The sequence below is a fragment of the Cannabis sativa genome, chromosome 3, assembly GCF_029168945.1.
Source record: "Cannabis sativa cultivar Pink pepper isolate KNU-18-1 chromosome 3, ASM2916894v1, whole genome shotgun sequence".
NCBI classification, from domain to species: domain Eukaryota; kingdom Viridiplantae; phylum Streptophyta; class Magnoliopsida; order Rosales; family Cannabaceae; genus Cannabis; species Cannabis sativa.
This window is the reverse complement of record NC_083603.1, coordinates 65,428,917-65,449,707: the sequence shown is the minus strand read 5'-3', so window position 1 is coordinate 65,449,707 and position 20,791 is coordinate 65,428,917. Positions and strand designations below refer to the sequence as shown.

The 20,791-nt window shown below is 33.1% G+C and overlaps 1 protein-coding gene and 1 long non-coding RNA gene across 2 annotated transcripts; one reads left to right on the top strand and one right to left on the bottom strand.

Moving 5' to 3' along the window:
• Nucleotides 1-78: 78 nt before the first annotated feature.
• Nucleotides 79-3,660, bottom strand: LOC115709933 (flavonoid 3'-monooxygenase). The gene is made up of 3 exons (XM_030638196.2): nucleotides 2,933-3,660; nucleotides 1,305-1,754; nucleotides 79-886 (listed from the first exon to the last, which is right to left on the bottom strand). Exons 1-3 carry the CDS (start codon nucleotides 3,380-3,382, stop codon nucleotides 245-247), a joined length of 1,542 nt encoding a protein of 513 aa, XP_030494056.2. The 5' UTR covers nucleotides 3,383-3,660; the 3' UTR covers nucleotides 79-244.
• On the top strand, nucleotides 3,260-3,837 carry LOC133035837 (uncharacterized). The gene is made up of 2 exons (XR_009686957.1): nucleotides 3,260-3,393; nucleotides 3,514-3,837. It is a non-coding gene; the product is annotated as an uncharacterized LOC133035837 (long non-coding RNA).
• Nucleotides 3,838-20,791: the final 16,954 nt, after the last annotated feature.

Below are 20,791 nucleotides of genomic sequence, written 5' to 3'. Positions count from 1 at the left end.
AGTTTTGTCTAAATATGCCAAACTTATAGGGTTGGCTCTTGGCCGACCCTCCAATTCTTTTAAAAAAAAGTATTTATATTGCGAAAATTTCTCGTTTCCCTTTCTTTTATTATGATATTTAAGTAGTGCACCATAAGCTAGATAAGGTAGGCAAATAAACTTATCTAACATAAATCATACATCATCGAATCGGGTGTAAATGTAATAACTTATTTTTTAACATATCTACTACCCAAATATCAAATTATGCGCCATACAAGTGTTGGGCTAGCCTGGGTTGGGGCTCTACCATCAATGGTGCGGCCCGTTGTAATGTGAGTCCATAAGCTTCATCCATGTTCAGTTTCTCAGTGACTAGCCCATTTGGTAACTTCCAGTTAAAGGCCTGGACTAGGGTCGCAGTGAGTAGCTGGACCATGCGCAAGCCCAAACTCATCCCAGCACATATTCTACGTCCAGCACCAAATGGTATGACTTCAAAATTATTACCTTTAATGTCTACATGACATTTTTCACCATTGGGTAAAAATCTTTCGGGCCTAAACTCCAATGGGTTAGTCCATTGTTCTGGGTCGCGAGCTATTGCCCACACATTAACTAGAAGGGTTGATCCCTTGCGAATGTGGTAACCGTTTATTTCGCAATCCTCGCTTGCCATCCGAGGAAGGGACAGTGGAGTCGATGGGTGTAGACGAAATGTCTCTTTCACAACAGCTTGAAGATATGTTAGTTGGGCTAGGTCCATATCACCTACGAGCCTATCTCGGCCCACCACACGATCAAGCTCTTCTTGGACTTGGGCCATGATGTTGGGGTGTCTGATGAGTTCCGCTATGGCCCATTCCACCGTGCTTGCAGATGTGTCAGTACCAGCTGTGAACATATTCTGCAATCATTTTGTAAAAGTGTAATTAGATTTCTAATACCTGCTAACTACTAAATTACACACAAAATGTGACATAAACTTGCATGATAATTCATTTTGAATCTTAAATAGAGATACTTGGTTGAAAAGTGTCTCAAATTTTGTGTGGTCATAATATTAGGACTAGCAATAACAAAATTATACTAAACAAATACATTCCATAAAAATAATTATTTTACATGATTTTGTAAAGTTGTATCCATGAGAGGTTTTAAACGAAATAAAAGTTAAAACCACAAAAATTAACTTCTAAATTGACAGTATAACGCACACCCATTTACCTCGCTGAAATAAAGTCATATATATGTATAAATAATGTGTATATATACTTTAAGTGTGTCCATTTATTAAATGTTTATTTAAGAGAGAGTATACGTACCAAAAGAAGTGCTTTGATTTCAGTATCCGTAAGCTTTTCACTTTCATCTTCACTATTTTCATTTGAGGAAATCAAAGTAGTCAACAAGTCATGAGTTTGTTGTTTATTTTGAGCAATTTTGGTCTTATGTTCCTCAATAATGGCCCCCAAGAAAGTGTCAAATCTCTTATGGAGCTTCTTCATCTTAGCAGCCACACCTTGCAAGTCAAGCCACTCCAATGCTGGCACAAATTCTCCTATATTAAATATTCCAGCAAGTACCATCAGTTCCATCACCATGGCCTTAAATTCATCAGCTCTTGCATCGCTCTTCCCGCTTCCATCACCGAAAACTCGATACCCTAGCATCACTCGCCCTAAGGCGTTCACTGTACACAAATTTAGCAATTTCCCTAAATTTACTTTGTCTCTTGATTCTACTAGTGCTCTTACTAACATTGCTACTTCTTCCTGCACACATTATTCACAATTGCTAGAATTAGTACACGAAAATTCTAATTAAAAAAGAAACTGCATGTATCTTTTTGACAGAATATCATATCCTAATTAATAGGATAATATTAGAAAAAAAATGTAATAATTTTCTCTTTTTTTTTCCCTTAAAAAAGGCGTTTATATAAATAAAGTAAAGTTACAACTCATAAATAAAAATGTCATTGTTTTCAAACTTCATACAAATTGCCTTAAAAAAGAAAACGTTGGTAAAATTGCAGCTAAATACTAATGTTTGCATTACAACATTTTTATTGACAAGTATTTTAAAATTTTGAAAGCAAAGTTTAAAACTTATTTGAAACAGAGTGTAGAGAGAAAAAAAAAATGTGGGTGCTTATTAAATAATAGAAGTATCCGTTTAGTTAAATACAATGTTATCATTGTATTAAAATAAACCTTTTTTTTTTTTGACACAAAAAAAAAAATGGTTTATTTTTATACAATGATATTTTATTTTTAATAAGTACACTTGTCACCTCTTTTTTTTTTTTTTTAAAAAAAAAAGGTTCTAACTCACTCAAAGACAACAGTTCATTAAAATTGAGTATCTTTAAACCTCGGAGAAAAAACTTTATCAATTAAACAATATATTAGTAAAAAAGAAAATCATATATACATAGTTTTATTGGTCTGATATCTTACATATTTTAATTTAGTAAAAAAGAAAAACATAATCCTATAATGCTCCTGCAAAATATATAAAGACTTTTTTTTTTAATATATATACAATATATATATAAGTAAATATATATTAGACCCTTAATTTGTAATTTAAATATATGGTATCTTTTTTTCTTTCCTGCTGAGCAATATAATTATATCATTAAATAGATTTATATATATACAGAGATGCTCGGACCTATATTAATACGATTCATATATGTAACTAGGAGGTAATCCTAGATACTCTGTATAGCTCAAGTGGTGTATTGAGGCTATATAGCGATATAGAAGGTATTAATTAGGGTGCGTGTGGGGTCAGGTATCTAACTCAAAAATTAATATAAACAGTACGCTTCTAAAAGAAATTAATAATCAATTAATTAGTAACAAGTAATAGATTAGATAAAGTAGCGTTATATATGTTTATGTATGTAAATTAGTTTAAAGGAAGAAAGTTATAATAATCGAACCTGGCGAACATATCTATAATCGTCTAAGGCCTTGGCGGAGAAAAGATGTACGGAACTAATTTTGCGGAGCATCCTCCAGCGTGGACCGTACGGACGGAAAACTAGGTCCTGGTAGTTATAAGCGATGTACTTGGCCCCAGAGTTTGGCGGCCGGTTTGAGAAATTGGCGTCATGGACCTTCAGGAACTGGGCCGCTACCGAGGCCGAGGCCGCCACCACCACATCCACGAAGCCCAATCGGAGATACATTAATGGACCGTGTTTCCGAGCCAGAGCCGCTATCGCCTGGTGAGGAACTGGGCCCAGGTGAGGGAGGTTTCCGACGATGGGCCATGGTCGTGGGCCTGGAGGTAGGGGGAGTGAGGATCCTCTGCTTCGCAACTTCTTGAGAAGACTGTACACTCCAACAGCCAATAGTATGGAGAGGAGGATTATGGAGATTGACGGCATTGTTGGGCGAGGTGAGATGTAGTGGTGGAATTGATATGGTCTACTTGTAGTGTTTTTCTCAGTTAATACTTCTTTCTATATAAGAACAAAGAAATAAAATAAATAATAATTGTTATTGTAATTACACGTAGAAATGTTGAAGGGCTGGTATGCACGTGAGAAGAGCTGGTGCAACAATATGCGTGATTTGGTGAAGTGGCGGAAAATTTGGTTTGGTTGAATTGCGGTAGATGATGATAAATATTTCTTTCGGAGTTCGATGAATTATGAGTACCCGTGAGATGTGAGTTGGATAAGGGCCTTTTAAGTAATTTGAGAAACTTTTACTTAGACACTCCCAACAATTTGTCAATCTCTAAAATTTGAAAATTTGATACAGTGAAGTGAATTTTTAAATTTTAAATAATTAAATAAATTAATTAATTAAGTTTACAAGATGATATTATTCTACATAATACGCGGCCATCAAGTTCTTAATAAGTAGATACGAAATTTACAAGTAAATTTTCTTACATATTAATTTTTCTTGACTCCACTATAGACTCAGACATAAAACATTTTATATACCAAATATAGATACACTAGGAATCATCTATTATTCCGATCTAAACAATCAATGATCCTCTATAGACGGTTTACATCGAGTAGGGATAAATTTACCGTTTTATCCTTCAATGCATTTTATTCTTCAAACACTTAGCTACTAGTAAATGATATTTCAGTAAACTAATATAATTACTGAAATGAACGTTCTATCATTTATCAAGTTTAGCCAAACTCAAAAGAAATTATCGTTTTACTTCTTAATAGTTGTTAACGCAAATTTTCGTTAACGATATTAAAGCCTATTTTGTGATTGATTTGCATAGAAATAATAGTAGTAAAAGAAGAAGAAATAACACAAAGCTATTTACGTAGTTTTGCAGTTAAAATTCTACATAGTCCACGAGTCTTTCTTATTATATTTCTCTGATACAAACTAGGGTTCTTTCGCTAAAGGATTTTTGGTCCCTTTTTCAGTGTATTCTGCCTCTATTTATAGTTACATAGGAAGACAGTTAATGTTGGAAATATTTTACCAGGATCTAGATTTACTACTAAGTATGCTTTATTAACATCCTAATATGAATTCTAAAACAATGAAATAAACACATAAGAGTTTAAGAAAACCTTACATTGGGTGCAGCAGAATATTATGACTCCTTTCATTCAGATCTCTAGCCCTTGATTCCTTTCTGTAGCAGAGCATAATCAAGATCTGAACCTGGATCTCTTTCTCTCCTTCTTTGATGCTCATTTTCTATAGTCTTACATACTATGATTGAGGTACCACTTGATGTGTGTGGGCACTACTCATTCACTCAAGGGATTTCGAAATTTAGAGAAGAAAATAGAGAGGAAAGTGGCGCTCAGGAATTCTCTCTGAAAAGAATGAGATGCAATTGTGTGTTGTTTCCTGAAGCCATTACTTTCTATATATAGAATGCCCTCTAGGTTTAGGTTAGAATTGTGTGGCATTAAAATAATGGAAAAATAAAATGATAAAAGCCTATGCATAGTAAGCGGCCCATATAAGGAAATTGGGCCTCACTTTGCAACTCCCATTTTGTTATTTCTCATTTCTATTTTCTCAAAAATGCCAATTTTCCAATTTAACATTTTAAATGCCAACTCTAATTATTTAATAACTTAAAAATAATTATTAAATAATATTGCCATTTAATATATTTATTAATTTAGACATATAAAGTATCTTAATTAATAAATAAACCTAGAATCTCTTTTCTTTACAATTTCGCCCTTGCTTAGTGGAAATTCATAAAGTAGACATAGTCTAACTTTAGAATTATAATTGATTAATTAAAATCAATTAACTGAGTCTTACAAGCAGTATGGTCTCAACTAGTATGGGGACCATGGGTCTATATAACCGAGCTTCAAATAAGTCGAACCGAATTTACCAAGTAAATTCCCTAACTTATTAATTCCTTATTGAATCCACTCTTAGAACTTGGAATTGCACTCTCGGTCATATAGAACGCTCTATATGTTCCACGATATAGATACGTCATTAGTTATCCATTGTTATAATCCTAATTTGATCAATGATCCTCTATATAGATGATTTACACTGTAAAGGGATTAAATTACCGTAACACCCTACAATGTATTTTATCCTTAAAACACTTAACCCTGTATAAATGATATTTCGGCTAAGTGAAATGAGTACTCCACCATTTATTTTCGTTTGGTTAAGCTCGAAGGAAATCATCCTTTACTTTCTATTCGCCAGATAGAAGCTATAGTGTAACGCCCTAAATAATTAGGCACGCTACCCAAAAATACTTATGAAACCCTAATCCCCTAATCGGGATTACTAATCAAAATAGCGCAGAATTTAAACTTTTATATTAAACAGAATGAAAATAAACTTGTAATATATTTAAACGTTTAAAATAGTTGGGATCCCAAAAATTCTGGCCGACCTAAGCGGCAAAATAGAATACAAAAGTTCAATACTGATAGACCCATAACCCGCTTGGTCTGAAGTGGCATGAACATGTACATTCTTCGCCCTGCTCCTAAAACTCATGGCTGATCGACTAAAGCCTTACCCTTTCCTGCACAATAGAGTACATGTGAGCCAAGCCCAGCAAGACAGTATAAATCATAACAAATATAATATACTCATTCACATATGTCTGTATAGCACAGACCTGATCATTACATCAACATGCCCATTTATGTCTGCGTGACGTAGACCTATGTGTTGCGCTCACACATCTAATTAAATCTACGTGACATAGACCCACGTGTTGCTCTCACACGTCTAAATACATTAAGGCCTTAGAAGTGGTTCATCTCGGTTATGAGTACCGAGTCCAACCTGATTATGCCTTGAGTGCATAATCCCTAAATCTCATACATATTAACATGGCATTGCATTTATATACATATTTTGTTGGGTTTTATGCCCTAAATAAAACTCATTTCATATAATCAGATTTACTTATTAATAAAGATAAAAAATAACATTTTATGTTGCATGGTTCACATGATTTATTTCATGATTATATGTATATAATGTATGAATTCTTTTTAAGTCCAGAACATATGAGTTCGTTAAAGATTATAGTGTTGTCAACACAGTGGAATATAATCTTTATTATATGTTCAAAAGTTGATTCCCTGATTTGTCAGAACACTGGATTTAGACTGACATGGTATAATCAGCGATAGGTATTCTTACACCTTAGAAAAGTGTTATGTCCTTTCCAGGACATTGGCAAAGTTTACCAGTATCGGATGCATGGAGTATGCATTGGAATGGACCGATATTGAACTTTGAATTAGATTTTGAAACTTATCGTAAATATCTATTCAATTCAATATCATATGTTGATCCTAGATCACATGATCGAAATCTTGATATGGTTAGGCTCAATTTCAAGAGTGTTACTCGTGTTCTTTGATTTGTTAGTTAAGCCTAGTTTTATATCAGGGTGATACGTACATTTTGGGAACACGGTAATGCAATTGAGTGGGGGAGCGCTAACATAAATATGGAATCTATAGCTTCTATTTGGCAAATAGAAGTAAAGGATGATTTCCTTCGAGCTTAACCAAACGAAGATAAATGGTGGAGATCTCATTTCACTTAGGTGAAATATCATTTATACAGGGTTAAGTGTTTTAAGGATAAAATACATTGTAGGGTGTTACGGTAATTTAATCCCTGTACAGTGTAAATCATCTATATAGAGGATCATTGATCACATTAGGGTTATAACAATGGATAACTGATGACGTGTCTATATCGTGGAACATATAGAGCGTTTCTATATGACTAAGAGTGCAATTCCAAGTTCTAAGTGTGGATTCAATGAGGAATTAATAAGTTAGGGAATTTACTTGGTAAATTCGGTTCGACTTATTGGAAGCTCGGTTATATAGACCCATGGTCCCCATACTAGTTGAGACCATACTGCTTGTAAGACTCAGTTAATTGATTTTAATTAATCAATTAAAATTCTAAAAGTTAGACTATGTCTACTTTATGAATTTTCACTAAGCAAGGGCGAAATTGTAAAGAAAAGAGATTTTAGGTTTATTTATTGATTAAGAGACTTTATATGTCTAAATTAATAAATATATTAAATGGCAATATTATTTGATAATTATTTCCAAGTTATTAAATAATTAGAATTGGCATTTAAAAGGTTAAATTAGAAAATTGGCATTTTTGAGAAAATAGGAATGGAAAATAACAAAATGGGAAAGTTGCAAAAGTGAGGCCCAATACCCTTTGTATGACCGGCCCTATGCATAGGAAATTCCATTTGTAGTTTCCATTATTTTAATGCCATACAATTCTAACCCAAACCTTGAGGGTTTTCTATAAATAGAAAGTGTTGGCTTGAGGAAACATACACACATCTTTGATCACTTTGTTTCTCTTAGAAAAAGCCTCACACGCCTCTCTCTCTTTTCTTCTCTCTAAATTTCAAAACTTTGAGTGAATGAGTAGTGCCCACACACATCAAGTGGTATCTCAATCATAGTATGTAAGACTATGGAATTTCTACATCAAAGAAGGAGAAAAGAAGATCCAGGTTCAGATCTTGGTGATGCTCTGCTACAGAAAGGAATCAAGGGCTAGAGATCTGAACGGAAGGAGTCATATTATTCCGCTGCACCCACTGTAAGGTTTTCTTAACTTTATATAAGTTTATTTTCATTGTTTTAGAATTCATATTAGGTTGTTAATCCAACATACTTGTTAGTAAATCTAGATCCTGGTAAAATAATTTCCAACAACTGGCACCAGAGCCATGCTAATGATTTACTTTCATGTAATATGAATTAAAACGATGATTGCATGTTTCTGTGTTGATTTGGATGGTTTCATGTTGGTTTATGTGCTTATGTGATGAATGTTGATGTTGTACGAATTTTTTCCGTGAAATATAATTTTTCAATTTTTGAAAATATTTTATTTGGATTCCTTGTGAAAAATTGAGCAATTTTCGTTTTTACGGAACTCGATTCCGATAAAAATTGAAAAAGTTATCAATTTTGGAAAATCAGGATTTCGGGTATGCAAGGTGCTCAATCGCACGCGCGTGACACGTCCGAGTGCACCCTGCCAGCGCCCGTATGCCTCGCCCGTGTCTCCCCTGCGTGCACCGAGGTTACCCGCCTGTGCACCCTGCTGACGCCGAGAAACCTCGGCTGGGTGCCTTGTGTCCGCGCGCGTAGGAGGCTGCGTGCAGCCTTCCTGGGCTGCACGTGCAGCCTCCTGGGCAGTTTCCCAAAAATTGCGATTTTTTGAGGTTTTTCCCCAAAAATCCAATTTTTTCATGGGATAGTTTCCCAAAATTTATTTTTCCAATTTTAAATATTTCTAAATTGAAATGTTTCCAATTTTAAATATTTTCAATTTGGAATTTTTCCAATTTTAAATATTTCGATTTTGGATTGTTTCCAATTTTTAAATATTTCCTATTATGGTCAGATTTAAAAATTTGTTAAGTTCTTTAATATTTATTTATTATTTAATTATAAGATTAGATATTTTGATATTTAAGATATTTTAAATTAAAAGATAACTTTGTCTTTTTATTTAAAATATTATATTAAAATTATCTTATATGGCAAATTAAATAATTAATAAATTTGAAATTAACATAGATATTTTTATAGATATACTTACCATAATGTTTTTCAAATTCAAAAATTTGTTATTTTGTTAAATATTTAATTATTTATAAATTATAAGTTTAAAAATGATATTTTTTCTATATATATCATTTTTTCCTTATTAGAAATTTATAAATCATATCTTAAATATTTAAATAACATAGATATTTTTGTAGAGATTTGAATATTGCTTAATTTGAGATATTTTGACATATAATTATGGTAATTATTATTTAACCAAATCTATTTTAAAATTGGTTTATTTTATTAAATTATAAGATCTGAAAGTGATATTGGAGATTCTTTCCTTTTAAATCATTGATCTTATTAGATATTTAATTTAATTTAATTCAAATAAACCTAGATATTTTAAAATTAGTTTCCTTTATTTGGTTAGTTTAAGAATAATAATTTAATTATATTAGTATCTTGATTCACATCTGTTACATGGACAATGTTTGTTAAATTTATATTGTTTATTCAATTTTTTTTTTAACGAACCTATTATTTATCTGATCTAAATTGCTATGATTAACTTGTTGACAGATCATGATCCATTGATCTGATATTAATCAGAGTCCAATTGACGATAGATCTTATAAATAATTTGTAACAGGTAAATTTTGTACTTCTTTCATCTGTGTAAACCTAGTAACATGATAGGGTCCATCCAAATCATTTGACCTGTGTGAGCCTATATGTTTGCTTTTGGGCTTAGATACATATAGGGAGCCCATTTAAGTTTTTACTAAGTAAATGGACTAGGTTGCTAAAATAAATTTTGACATAAGGAAATTTATTTAGGCCCAATTAGATTTGGGCTTATTCAATGAATAACAATTGTTTATTTTAAGGTTAAATTCCTCTCTTTTGGGCCTTGTGTGAGAGTTGGGGGCCATAGAAGTGGGTACGACATACTGAACCCAGCTCCCCCTCACATGAACTACCCCAATTGTGAAGGCCCATTTGCCTTATTTAAATAATTGTATTAGGTTAATTATATTAGTCTAACCTAATTAAAATTGAATTAGCAACATAATTAACTTTTAAAATATATGAAATTTATTTTTCATTGTAATATTTTAAAGTTAATTTTAGAAAAACACTTAGTTAATGATATATTCTAGACAGTTATTTCTAGTACTAGTTATTATTTCTAATATTAAATAGGAAAATATCATAGATTGTGAAATTAATTGTTTCCTAATTAATTTTGGTACAATCTAAGTTTAGAATATTTTCCTAGTATTAAACTAGAATTAATAATTAAGTTTCATCTTTACTTAATTATCTATTTCTTGAATTTAATACATTTAATTAAATTGAAAATTTCAATATCTAAGTTGATTTTCATCATGATACTTTAATATTGTTATTTTCATGTTATTTAATTAAAGTTGAAAATTATTTTAAGTTTGGAATCTTATTTCAGAATAACTTAAGTTTGAATAATTTTCAAAATATATTTTATTTTATTTTATTAATCATTTCCCAAAATTTCGAAATTGCATTTCTTTAATGCAGAAATTTTGAATTTTATTTGAAAAATAGATTAAAGTTGAAAATTATTTATTTAATTTTGGACCAACTTAAATCAGTGACTTTTTCATTTAATGATTAATTAAAATAAATGAACTAAAATATATTATAATTAGAAATTGGATTAATTAGTCCATGAAAGTCTAGATAGATATTATCTGTTTTGCTTGAAGTATTTTTCTAGTGATATTTAATTAAATAGAAAATTAATATTTAAGTTGATTTTTAATCATGATACTTAAATATTTGAGATTTTTCTTAGATATTTAATTAAATAGGGAAATTATATTTTTTGTTGAAAATTAATTTTTATTAATTTTGGGCCAACATAAAATTAGAGTAATTTTCCAGGATTTATTTTTATTTTATTTTAAAGCATTTTCGAAATGCAATATATATTTATAGAAAATTAAATTTGAGTTGTAAATTAATTTAAATTAATTTTGAAACAACTTAAATTGAATAATTTTCTAAATATTTATGGAAATTATTACTAAGATGGAAATAATTCACGTTATTTTTTATCCATCTAAGTATAATTTATAAATATTAAATTAAAATTTATATTTGGAATTTTTCATTCTAAATTGGAAATTTTAATTAAATAAATATATATTTAAAATAAATTGATTAAAAATAAATATTAGAAGAAAATACAACCTTCATTAAATAATGAGCTTTATTATTATAAGGATATTCGATCTCCATTGTTGGTTTTACATAGCTATTGTTTTAGTGGGTAATCCTCCCTAATGGAGGAACGTTCATTAGCAAGTTAGCACCGTTTAATCTCGAAAGATAAGTAATCTTGTAAGTTTTTTTTATATAGTTTATGCTCACCCTAATGGTGGCGACTGTATAAGACTTGCAAGAATATGAAACAATGGTGGAAGCTCATAAGATAGAATAGCCTTGACTCTCGCCTAAACGGGACAACGCGGATTCACATCTTGATCGAATAAAAGGTTGCTAGAATGTTGATCATTTTAGATGAGCTGACAACTCTATTCAATGAATGGTAGCTTTGACTCTCGCCTAAACGGGACACTGGTATCAGTTTGTTGAAAACCTTGGAAATTATTTAGGATTGTATGTTTTAGTATTTTCACTTGTCATTCCTACTTGCTATGTGCTTCATAATTTCTGAATTGTGTATGAATTTGTATTGAACCATGTTATTTTCTGTTATTAAATTGTAGTTTAATTTCGAATCTTCATTGTTGGTCTAACTTGATTTGTTTTTCTAATGAGATAAATCCCTAATGGATTTTCACCATTAGACTAACATAATAGTGTTAGATCTCGAAAGATAAATATTGTATATGCAACATCTAGCTGTTCATCAATTGATGACACCTTAGACTAGTGTTTTACAATATGAAACAAGAAGATTGTATAAATAAGATTACTTTGACTCTTGCTAATCGGAGCATCGTTGGATTCTTATTTAAAACGAAAGTATCCTAATTCCTCTTAGCTTATTCATTTCGAATTAGCTTAATGACATATCATTGGATGAATGGTCTATAAATCATATAAAGTCTTATTTTCTCTTAAGAAATTAGATGACGCATATGATTATATTCCCGAAATTCTATCCCTAAATGATATAAATCCTCAATCTTAGATATCTCCTACTTGTATAGGCAAATCATAGAGTTAGATTAGTAGTGGTGGTCCAAGAAAGAATTACTAATTATACAGTTACACTTTCACAAGTGTTTCATAACCATTTTCTATCAATGGATTTAAACTGTATGAGTTTAGTATTCTGTGACCAGAATCCACTTGCACTATTCTAAGAACTCTTTGATGTAACTAAACTTAAGTCATCAAAAGATACAACCACATATTTTATAAATCTAAGGCATTTGTATCTTGTTCATAGTGGTTTTGACAAGATCATTCTCTGCAAAGAGTTAATTTGCCTATATCCACTGAAAGTAATTTCATCTCATTCGCAGATGGATGTACATTCAGGGGTGGATATGAGTTTTCGTTGTATTCTTAAAACGATCACTCTAGATTTTACCTTACGCAAAAGAAATTTGAAATGTTTGAAAAATTTCATGAATTTCTAGCAATGATGAAGGTAAGTGGTTAAAGATCTTGCGAACTGATAGGGGTGGAGAAAAAGTTAGTAGATATGCAGTTCAAAGATCATTAATTTGATTTTGAATAATATCCAAACTTACCTCCCCAGAAATTCGAGTTGCATATTGATGATTAGTTACTAGTCGTTGCCTAAATCCTTCTATGGAAATAAAATTTCAGAATGATGTAATGGTTGTATACTTAATGTAAATCATTACTAGATTCATGGATGACCTAATCGAAATCTTAAGAAAAGCTAGAACTGCTAACCCTGATTTGCATGTTTGTTAGCTATTCTAAGTGATTAGGGGTGGAGCATCCCATAGTCATTAGATAAGAAAGTATTTGTTTAAACAAATACTACTTTTCTAAGAAAATGACTAAGTCTGAAAATAAAGTAGCAAATAAAGGAGATATTTTTTTCTTGATTCCATAAGTGTTCTATCATCTTATTCGTTACAAGATGATCCCACTGCCTCTGTTGTCTTAACACAACCGAAGAGGTCAATACCATTTAGTTTTCTTAGACATAGTTCACGGTACCTTGTTGTAGTGGGAGAGTTTCTAGGAACTCACCTCCTCATGACTTGGAAGACACTAGTGATTAAAATCCACTGTGAGTTTAAACAAGTAATGGATTGTCAAGATAAGAAACTAAGAAGAAAGCCAATAGAACTATGGTTTGATCCATTCACATGGAGTAACCTTAAGTAATCTGTTACAAGGACATGAAAGGAAATTTTCGTTAATAAGTCTATTCAATGGACTTAACAAAACTTCCTGTTCCTAGTATTATAGGTTTGAGTTTATCTAAACCTATGGCTTGTGGTATACCTGGAAATTACTTACTCTAATGCAAGCATGAGGTGCTGATGCATTTTCTTTCCAATGGAAATCTATAGAAGCTTCACAACTTCTTAGACATAGATTTTATTTATCTAAGGAAAAGTCTCAACTATTCCAGAGAAAATAAAGCCATGAAAGAATTTCTTAAATCAACAGTGAGAGGTCTCAGATATGCTTTAGTATGCCTTAGACCAGACACCTGCTGTTGAGTGGGAGTAATGAGTAGGTATCAGATTAATCCAGGAGAAGAACATTGGAAGACAATCAAGTAAATTTTAAGATTAAGAAGAGGAACTATATGTTAGTGAACAAGGGTGGTTTTGAAACTCTTAGACTACACCACATCAGATTTCGAGACTTGCCTGTGTGCTAGAAAGTCTGCTGATGAGATGGTGATTACTTTGGGGGTGGAGTAGTGATTTTGGAGAAGTGTAAAAACCTATCTGAAATCACTTGGTCTACCAGAGAGAGACTGAATGTTAAAAGTTGCAGGAAAGATACTTATTCAGTCTAAGGAAAGTTCTATACATTTGTGGCACTGTTCCAATTTGCCTTAACTACTAGGGTTACTTCCTGAATAACCAAGAAGTAGTTGCCCAAAAGTATAGAATCCAGTATCCCAAGAGAGTAGACATATAGAGAGGAATTTCACATTCTCAAGGATTTTGTGATTAAGGAAGAGTAATGGTGGAGAAGAGGTTGGGTTTAATTCAACCTGTCAGATCCCATTACGAGGAGTTTACTACTATTACACTTGATTGGTATATCAAGGTGTTAATGATTATTTGAAATGCACTTTTTGTTTTATATTAGTGCAAGTGGGAGTTTGTTGGGTTTTATGCCCTAAATAAAACTCATTTCATATAATCAGATTTACTTATTAATAAAGATCAAAAATAACATTTTATGTTGCATGGTTCACATGATTTATTTCATGATTATATGTATATAATGTATGAATTCTTTTTAAGTCCAGAACATATGAGTTGGTTAAAGATTATAGTGTTGTCAACACAGTGGAATATAATCTTTATTATATGTTCAAAAGTTGATTCCCTGATTTGTCAGAACACTGGATTTAGACTGACATGGTATAATCAGCGATAGGTATTCTTACACCTTAGAAAAGTGTTATGTCCTTTCCAGGACATTGGCAAAGTTTACCAGTATCGGATGCATGGAGTATGCATTGGAATGGACCGATATTGAACTTTGAATTAGATTTTGAAACTTACCGTAAATATCTATTCAATTCAATATCATATGTTGATCCTAGATCACATGATCGAAATCTTGATATGGTTAGGCTCAATTTCAAGAGTGTTACTCGTGTTCTTTGATTTGTTAGTTAAGCCTAGTTTTGTATCAGGGTGATACGTACATTTTGGGAACACGGTAATGCAATTGAGTGGGGGAGCGCTAACATAAATATGGAATCTATAGCTTCTATTTGGCAAATAGAAGTAAAGGATGATTTCCTTCGAGCTTAACCAAACGAAGATAAATGGTGGAGATCTCATTTCACTTAGGTGAAATATTGTAACACCCTAACTACCTTAGGCGTATTACGTGCTTTTTAAACGTACTGTGCAGCTCGTTGCTAATCAACGAGGTTTATGGAAAAACGTGATTAATTAAAATTTTGCTTTTTAATTAAACTTATAAAACCATATTACAAAAGACTCGGGATCCCGATTTATAAAATCATTTACAAAAGTTTTAACTGTTTAACTATTACATAAAATTAAAAGTCGTCTAACGACCAGTTACAAAAATTTTAGCCTTGCTGTCCCGAGGATCGTACGCTCCAGGCCTAACCGCCCCGACATGTACAATCTCATAAGCTCGCTCACGGTCCATCAGCTATAGCCTTGCCTTTACCTACACATGAACATAAACTGTGAGTCGACAGACTCAGTAAGAAAAGCATAATAATATCATACATAATACTAACTGCCGTGTCCAACACGATACTGAGTCCCGCTACTGCCATGTCCAACATGGTACTGAGCCACTACTGCCATGTCCAACATGGTACTGAGTTCTGAACGTTCATAGGGACGGTACTATTGACACGTAACAACCTGATCGGTCGAACCGGTCATACTCCGCCTGGTCATACTCCGGCTGTACCGACGTGTTACTATATCCTCCCGATCGGCCGAACCGGTCATACTCCGCCGCTGGTCATACTCCGGCTCGTACCGACGGGATACGTCAATAGCACGGAACCACCAACCAAGTGTCGGCTGATCGGTCAAGCCGGTCATACTCATTCTTGGTCATACTCCACTGTCGTGCCGACGTGACAGGGTTGGATGGTTCGAAGCCAACATACATAACTAATGTAATCTAACAGGCTTCCTACATGCTCGCTAAACATGTAATCTACATATGCATACTGTTATACTAATCTTACCTGGATTCCGAATTAGGGTGTGCTTGGCCAACCCGACGGAACCGAAGCCGAGCGGCGGACATCGGCTCCTAAACCATAAAAATCACAACGCTATAAGTGACACGCTAAATCACTTCCCGGGGACTAAAACTAGGAACTAAAAGTTTCCCTATCGATAAAAAGCATGGCAATACCCCTAAAAACATAAAAACGAGGAAAACTAGGGTCCCTGAATTTTCCCCAACCGGTAGACCGGTTGCCCAACCGGAATTCCGGTTTTGGAAAATTCAGAACCCTCATCCGGAATTCCGGATGCACAACCGGAATTCCGGTTCCTCGCAGGCAGCAAACCAAATTTTCATAACTCGACCAATTCAACCGCAATTGGTACCAAACTTTCCAGACCTGTTCTATACCATCCCTAGAACATATCCAAGGCATCAAAACCACCCAGAAACCTCAAACATGAAAAATGCCATTGGAGCTCAAGCTTGAGTTCTAAACTCAAACTTGAGCAAAAACACCTAAACATGCATTTCACTAGCTTAATTCAACTTAATCAAGCTTATCTAAGCCTCTGAAAAACAATTAAAAACAACAGCAACATCACAGAACAGATTCACAATAATTCATGTTGAAAATCAAACTTTTGCAATAATAAACCTCTAGCATGCTCAACCTAGGAATCATACTTCACAAGAGCTTAATTACCAACTAAAAATCATGCTTTAAACCACAGAAAACATCAACAAAACACAGCAGCAACAACCTCAATTAATCATGCATGCATCATCATTTTCATCATTTTTTTCAAGAAAAACCAAGTAAGAAACTAAAGCCAAGAAATACCTCAATGAAAATCACTTTGATCTTGCTAAAATAACTTGAATTCAACAAGGAAAATCCAGCCCTAGCTGCTCCCCAAGCTTGGCCGAACAAGAGAGGAAAAGAGAGAGTTTTCTTTGGAAAAAATCTATTTTTCTAACTTAGCATTTTTAATAAAAAGAGTAAATGAAATATAACACATACACTATTCATTTCAGCCAAGTATACACATAAATAATTATTTACTTTTCAAATAATAAACTCACATAAGACAAAACACTAATGGGGCAAAAAGACCAATTTGCCCCTCCACCATAAAACCACATAATTCACACTAAAGGGGTATTTTTGGGACATTCTAAATTCCCGGCCATTCCCGACATTCCCAATGTCTAAAACCCGTCCCCAAACTACTAACATACTAAGTTGTGATTTCTACTGAGCCAAACGCCGAGTTCCAAAATACCGGGCACCGGAAATGCAAAATATGCAACTACTGAATAACATAACCATGCATTTCTGAATTCCATAAATAACAGTAATAAATTATTTAAATAGCTATAAATAATTTCTTAATTAATCATAACCAACTGCTAATTTCCAAATTAACTAAGCGGGCTTTACAAATATCATTTATACAGGGTTAAGTGTTTTAAGGATAAAATACATTGTAGGGTGTTACGGTAATTTAATCCCTGTACAGTGTAAATCATCTATATAGAGGATCATTGATCACATTAGGGTTATAACAATGGATAACTGATGACGTGTCTATATCGTGGAACATATAGAGCGTTTCTATATGACTGAGAGTGCAATTCCAAGTTCTAAGTGTGGATTCAATGAGGAATTAATAAGTTAGGGAATTTACTTGGTAAATTCGGTTCGACTTATTGGAAGCTCGGTTATATAGACCCATGGTCCCCATACTAGTTGAGACCATACTGCTTGTAAGACTCAGTTAATTGATTTTAATTAATCAATTAAAATTCTAAAAGTTAGACTATGTCTACTTTATGAATTTTCACTAAGCAAGGGCGAAATTGTAAAGAAAAGAGATTTTAGGTTTATTTATTGATTAAGAGACTTTATATGTCTAAATTAATAAATATATTAAATGGCAATATTATTTGATAATTATTTCTAAGTTATTAAATAATTAGAATTGACATTTAAAAGGTTAAATTGGAAAATTGGCATTTTTGAGAAAATGGGAATGGAAAATAACAAAATGGGAAAGTTGCAAAAGTGAGGCCCAATACCCTTTGTATGACCGGCCCTATGCATAGGAAATTCCATTTGTAGTTTCCATTATTTTAATGCCATACAATTCTAACCCAAACCTAGAGGGTTTTCTATAAATAGAAAGTGTTGGCTCGAGGAAACATACACACATCTTTGATCACTTTGTTTCTCTTAGAAAAAGCCTCACACGCCTCTCTCTCTTTTCTTCTCTCTAAATTTCAAAACTTTGAGTGAATGAGTAGTGCCCACACACATCAAGTGGTATCTCAATCATAGTATGTAAGACTATGGAATTTCTGCATCAAAGAAGGAGAAAAGAAGATCCAGGTTTAGATCTTGGTGATGCTCTGCTACAGAAAGGAATCAAGGGCTAGAGATCTGAACGGAAGGAGTCATATTATTCCACTGCACCCACTGTAAGGTTTTCTTAACTTTATATAAGTTTATTTTCATTGTTTTAGAATTCATATTAGGTTGTTAATCCAACATACTTGTTAGTAAATCTAGATCCTGGTAAAATAATTTCCAACATATTTCACTAGGGTAATAACCCTAGGCTATCACACCGTTCCTATTAGGGTAATAACCCTAATCCCAGTTACAATAACTCACATATATCATATTCAACATAAGCGCCACTGCGCATACTCTACGTACAAACTACTGTCTTACCTGTTTTCCAGCAAATAGAAAGAGATTCCAAATCCTTCGGGTGCTCCTTATCAGGTGCCGGTAATCCTAGTCACACAAACCCGGGATAATTCACACTTAGGGTTAGCCCCTGACTTTCAACTCAATAAAATTCAAGCATGGCATTTACAATTCAGATAATCATACAGAGCTCGGAACGAGCTTTCCAACGATATAAAGAACTCCCAAATTGGAGTTCAGAATCAAAAGTTACGAACTTTCGAAAATCAACTCAAATCTGCCCAAAAACACGAGGGCGGGCCGCGGCATGCCCAAACCATGCCGCGGCACCTGGGACGAATTCCCAGGTCCACTTAAAGGAGCGGGCATCTGGGTGCAGAACCTAGAAACCAGCAAGCTCCTCTTCGAAATTTCAGCCCAAACTCAATCTTTTCATCCCCAAATCATCAACAAAACTTCTAATTTAAAATATCCAATAACAAGCAAACATTGGGGAGATTAAACACCTAAACATGCATTAAGAATCCAATTATAAACCCTCAATTCAGATTGCATATAATTCACAAAATTCATGCTTCAACCAAGCAAACCTCAAGCTCAAGAACAAGAGCTTCAAAACCAAGCTCCTCAAATAATTTCCAGCATTAATCACTAAATTTAAAACCTGAAATTAAATAAGAACATACCCTAATCATTCCATCTAGGGCTCAAGATCTAACATCACAACAAGATCAAAGAATCAACACCTAAATCACATAAAAACACCACAATTCCTTCACACATGCATTAACAACACATATCAACTAATTCATGCCTTTTTACATTAAAATTCAGCAACATAAAAGGAATTAAAGTTATAAAAACTACCTCAAGAATCACTTTAAGGGCTAGCACAACAATTCACCAACACTTTCACTTCAATTTCAAGCTAACCCAAGCAATTTACCAAAGAAATCTTGAAAATTCAAAGAGCTAGAGAGAGAGAGAGGAGAATCGGGTAAGAAAGAGGAATAACCCAGAAAATTAATCCTTTTTTCCTCAAAAAAACACTTTTAACTAATGTAAATCAAATATGGTCAAATGCCCATTTTGCCCTCATGGCTTAATTTCATACATACACCCTCACAAGGGTAATTTAGTCATTTCATGCATAAATAACTCACAATTAATTTTAGATTATCACACATCAATAAAATGCCAATTAAATCAATCCCATTTACATTTCGGGCCCGAACCCGGTTCGGCCAGAAATTCCCGGTTGTGACTATACCGCGCCGACCTGTCAGAACACACCTGAAAAGACAACACAGGCATACTATATTATAATATATTTCTATTAAGCACGTAATTAAATTAATTTCATCAATTTACTCTTCTCGGTCACAATTACTAAAATGCCCCTGGCTCACCAACGTGGTCTTTAACATATTAAAATTCATATCAAATCACATATATTGAACTATATAATAATATAATTCCTCAATTATTCATAATTATCTAATTAGGATTTTGCTAATCCTTTTCTTAATTCTGGGTATCACAATTACCCCCTCCTTATAGAAATTTCGTCCCGAAATTTACCTGAACAACTCCAGATATTTCTGCTGCATATCCATCTCGAGCTCCCAGGTTGCCTGTTCTACTTTACTGTTCCTCCACAGTACTTTCACTAGTGCCACAGTCTTGCTTCTCAAGACTTTCTCTCTTCTATCAAGTATCTGCACTGGTTGTTCTTCGTATGATAAGTACGGCTGAAGTTCCAATGCTTCATAACTCAGAACATTGTGGGAAATTATTTTACAAGGATCTTAGATCTACTCACAAGTATGTTGTTTAACACCCTAAATATGAACTTTCTAAAACGATTATGAAATAAACACATATAAAGTATTAGAAACCTTACATTGGGTGCAGCGGAATAATATGACTCCTTCCGTTCAGATCTCTAACCCTTGTATCCTTTCTGTCGCAGAGTATAGGGTTTAGAAAGAGAAGGCTCAGGTTTGTCTCTGAATGAAAAGTGTGAAAGTTAAGTGTAATTTTCCTGAAGCCTTCACTATCTATTTATAGCATTCCACTAGGGTTATGTTTGAATTATTTGGCATTAAAAT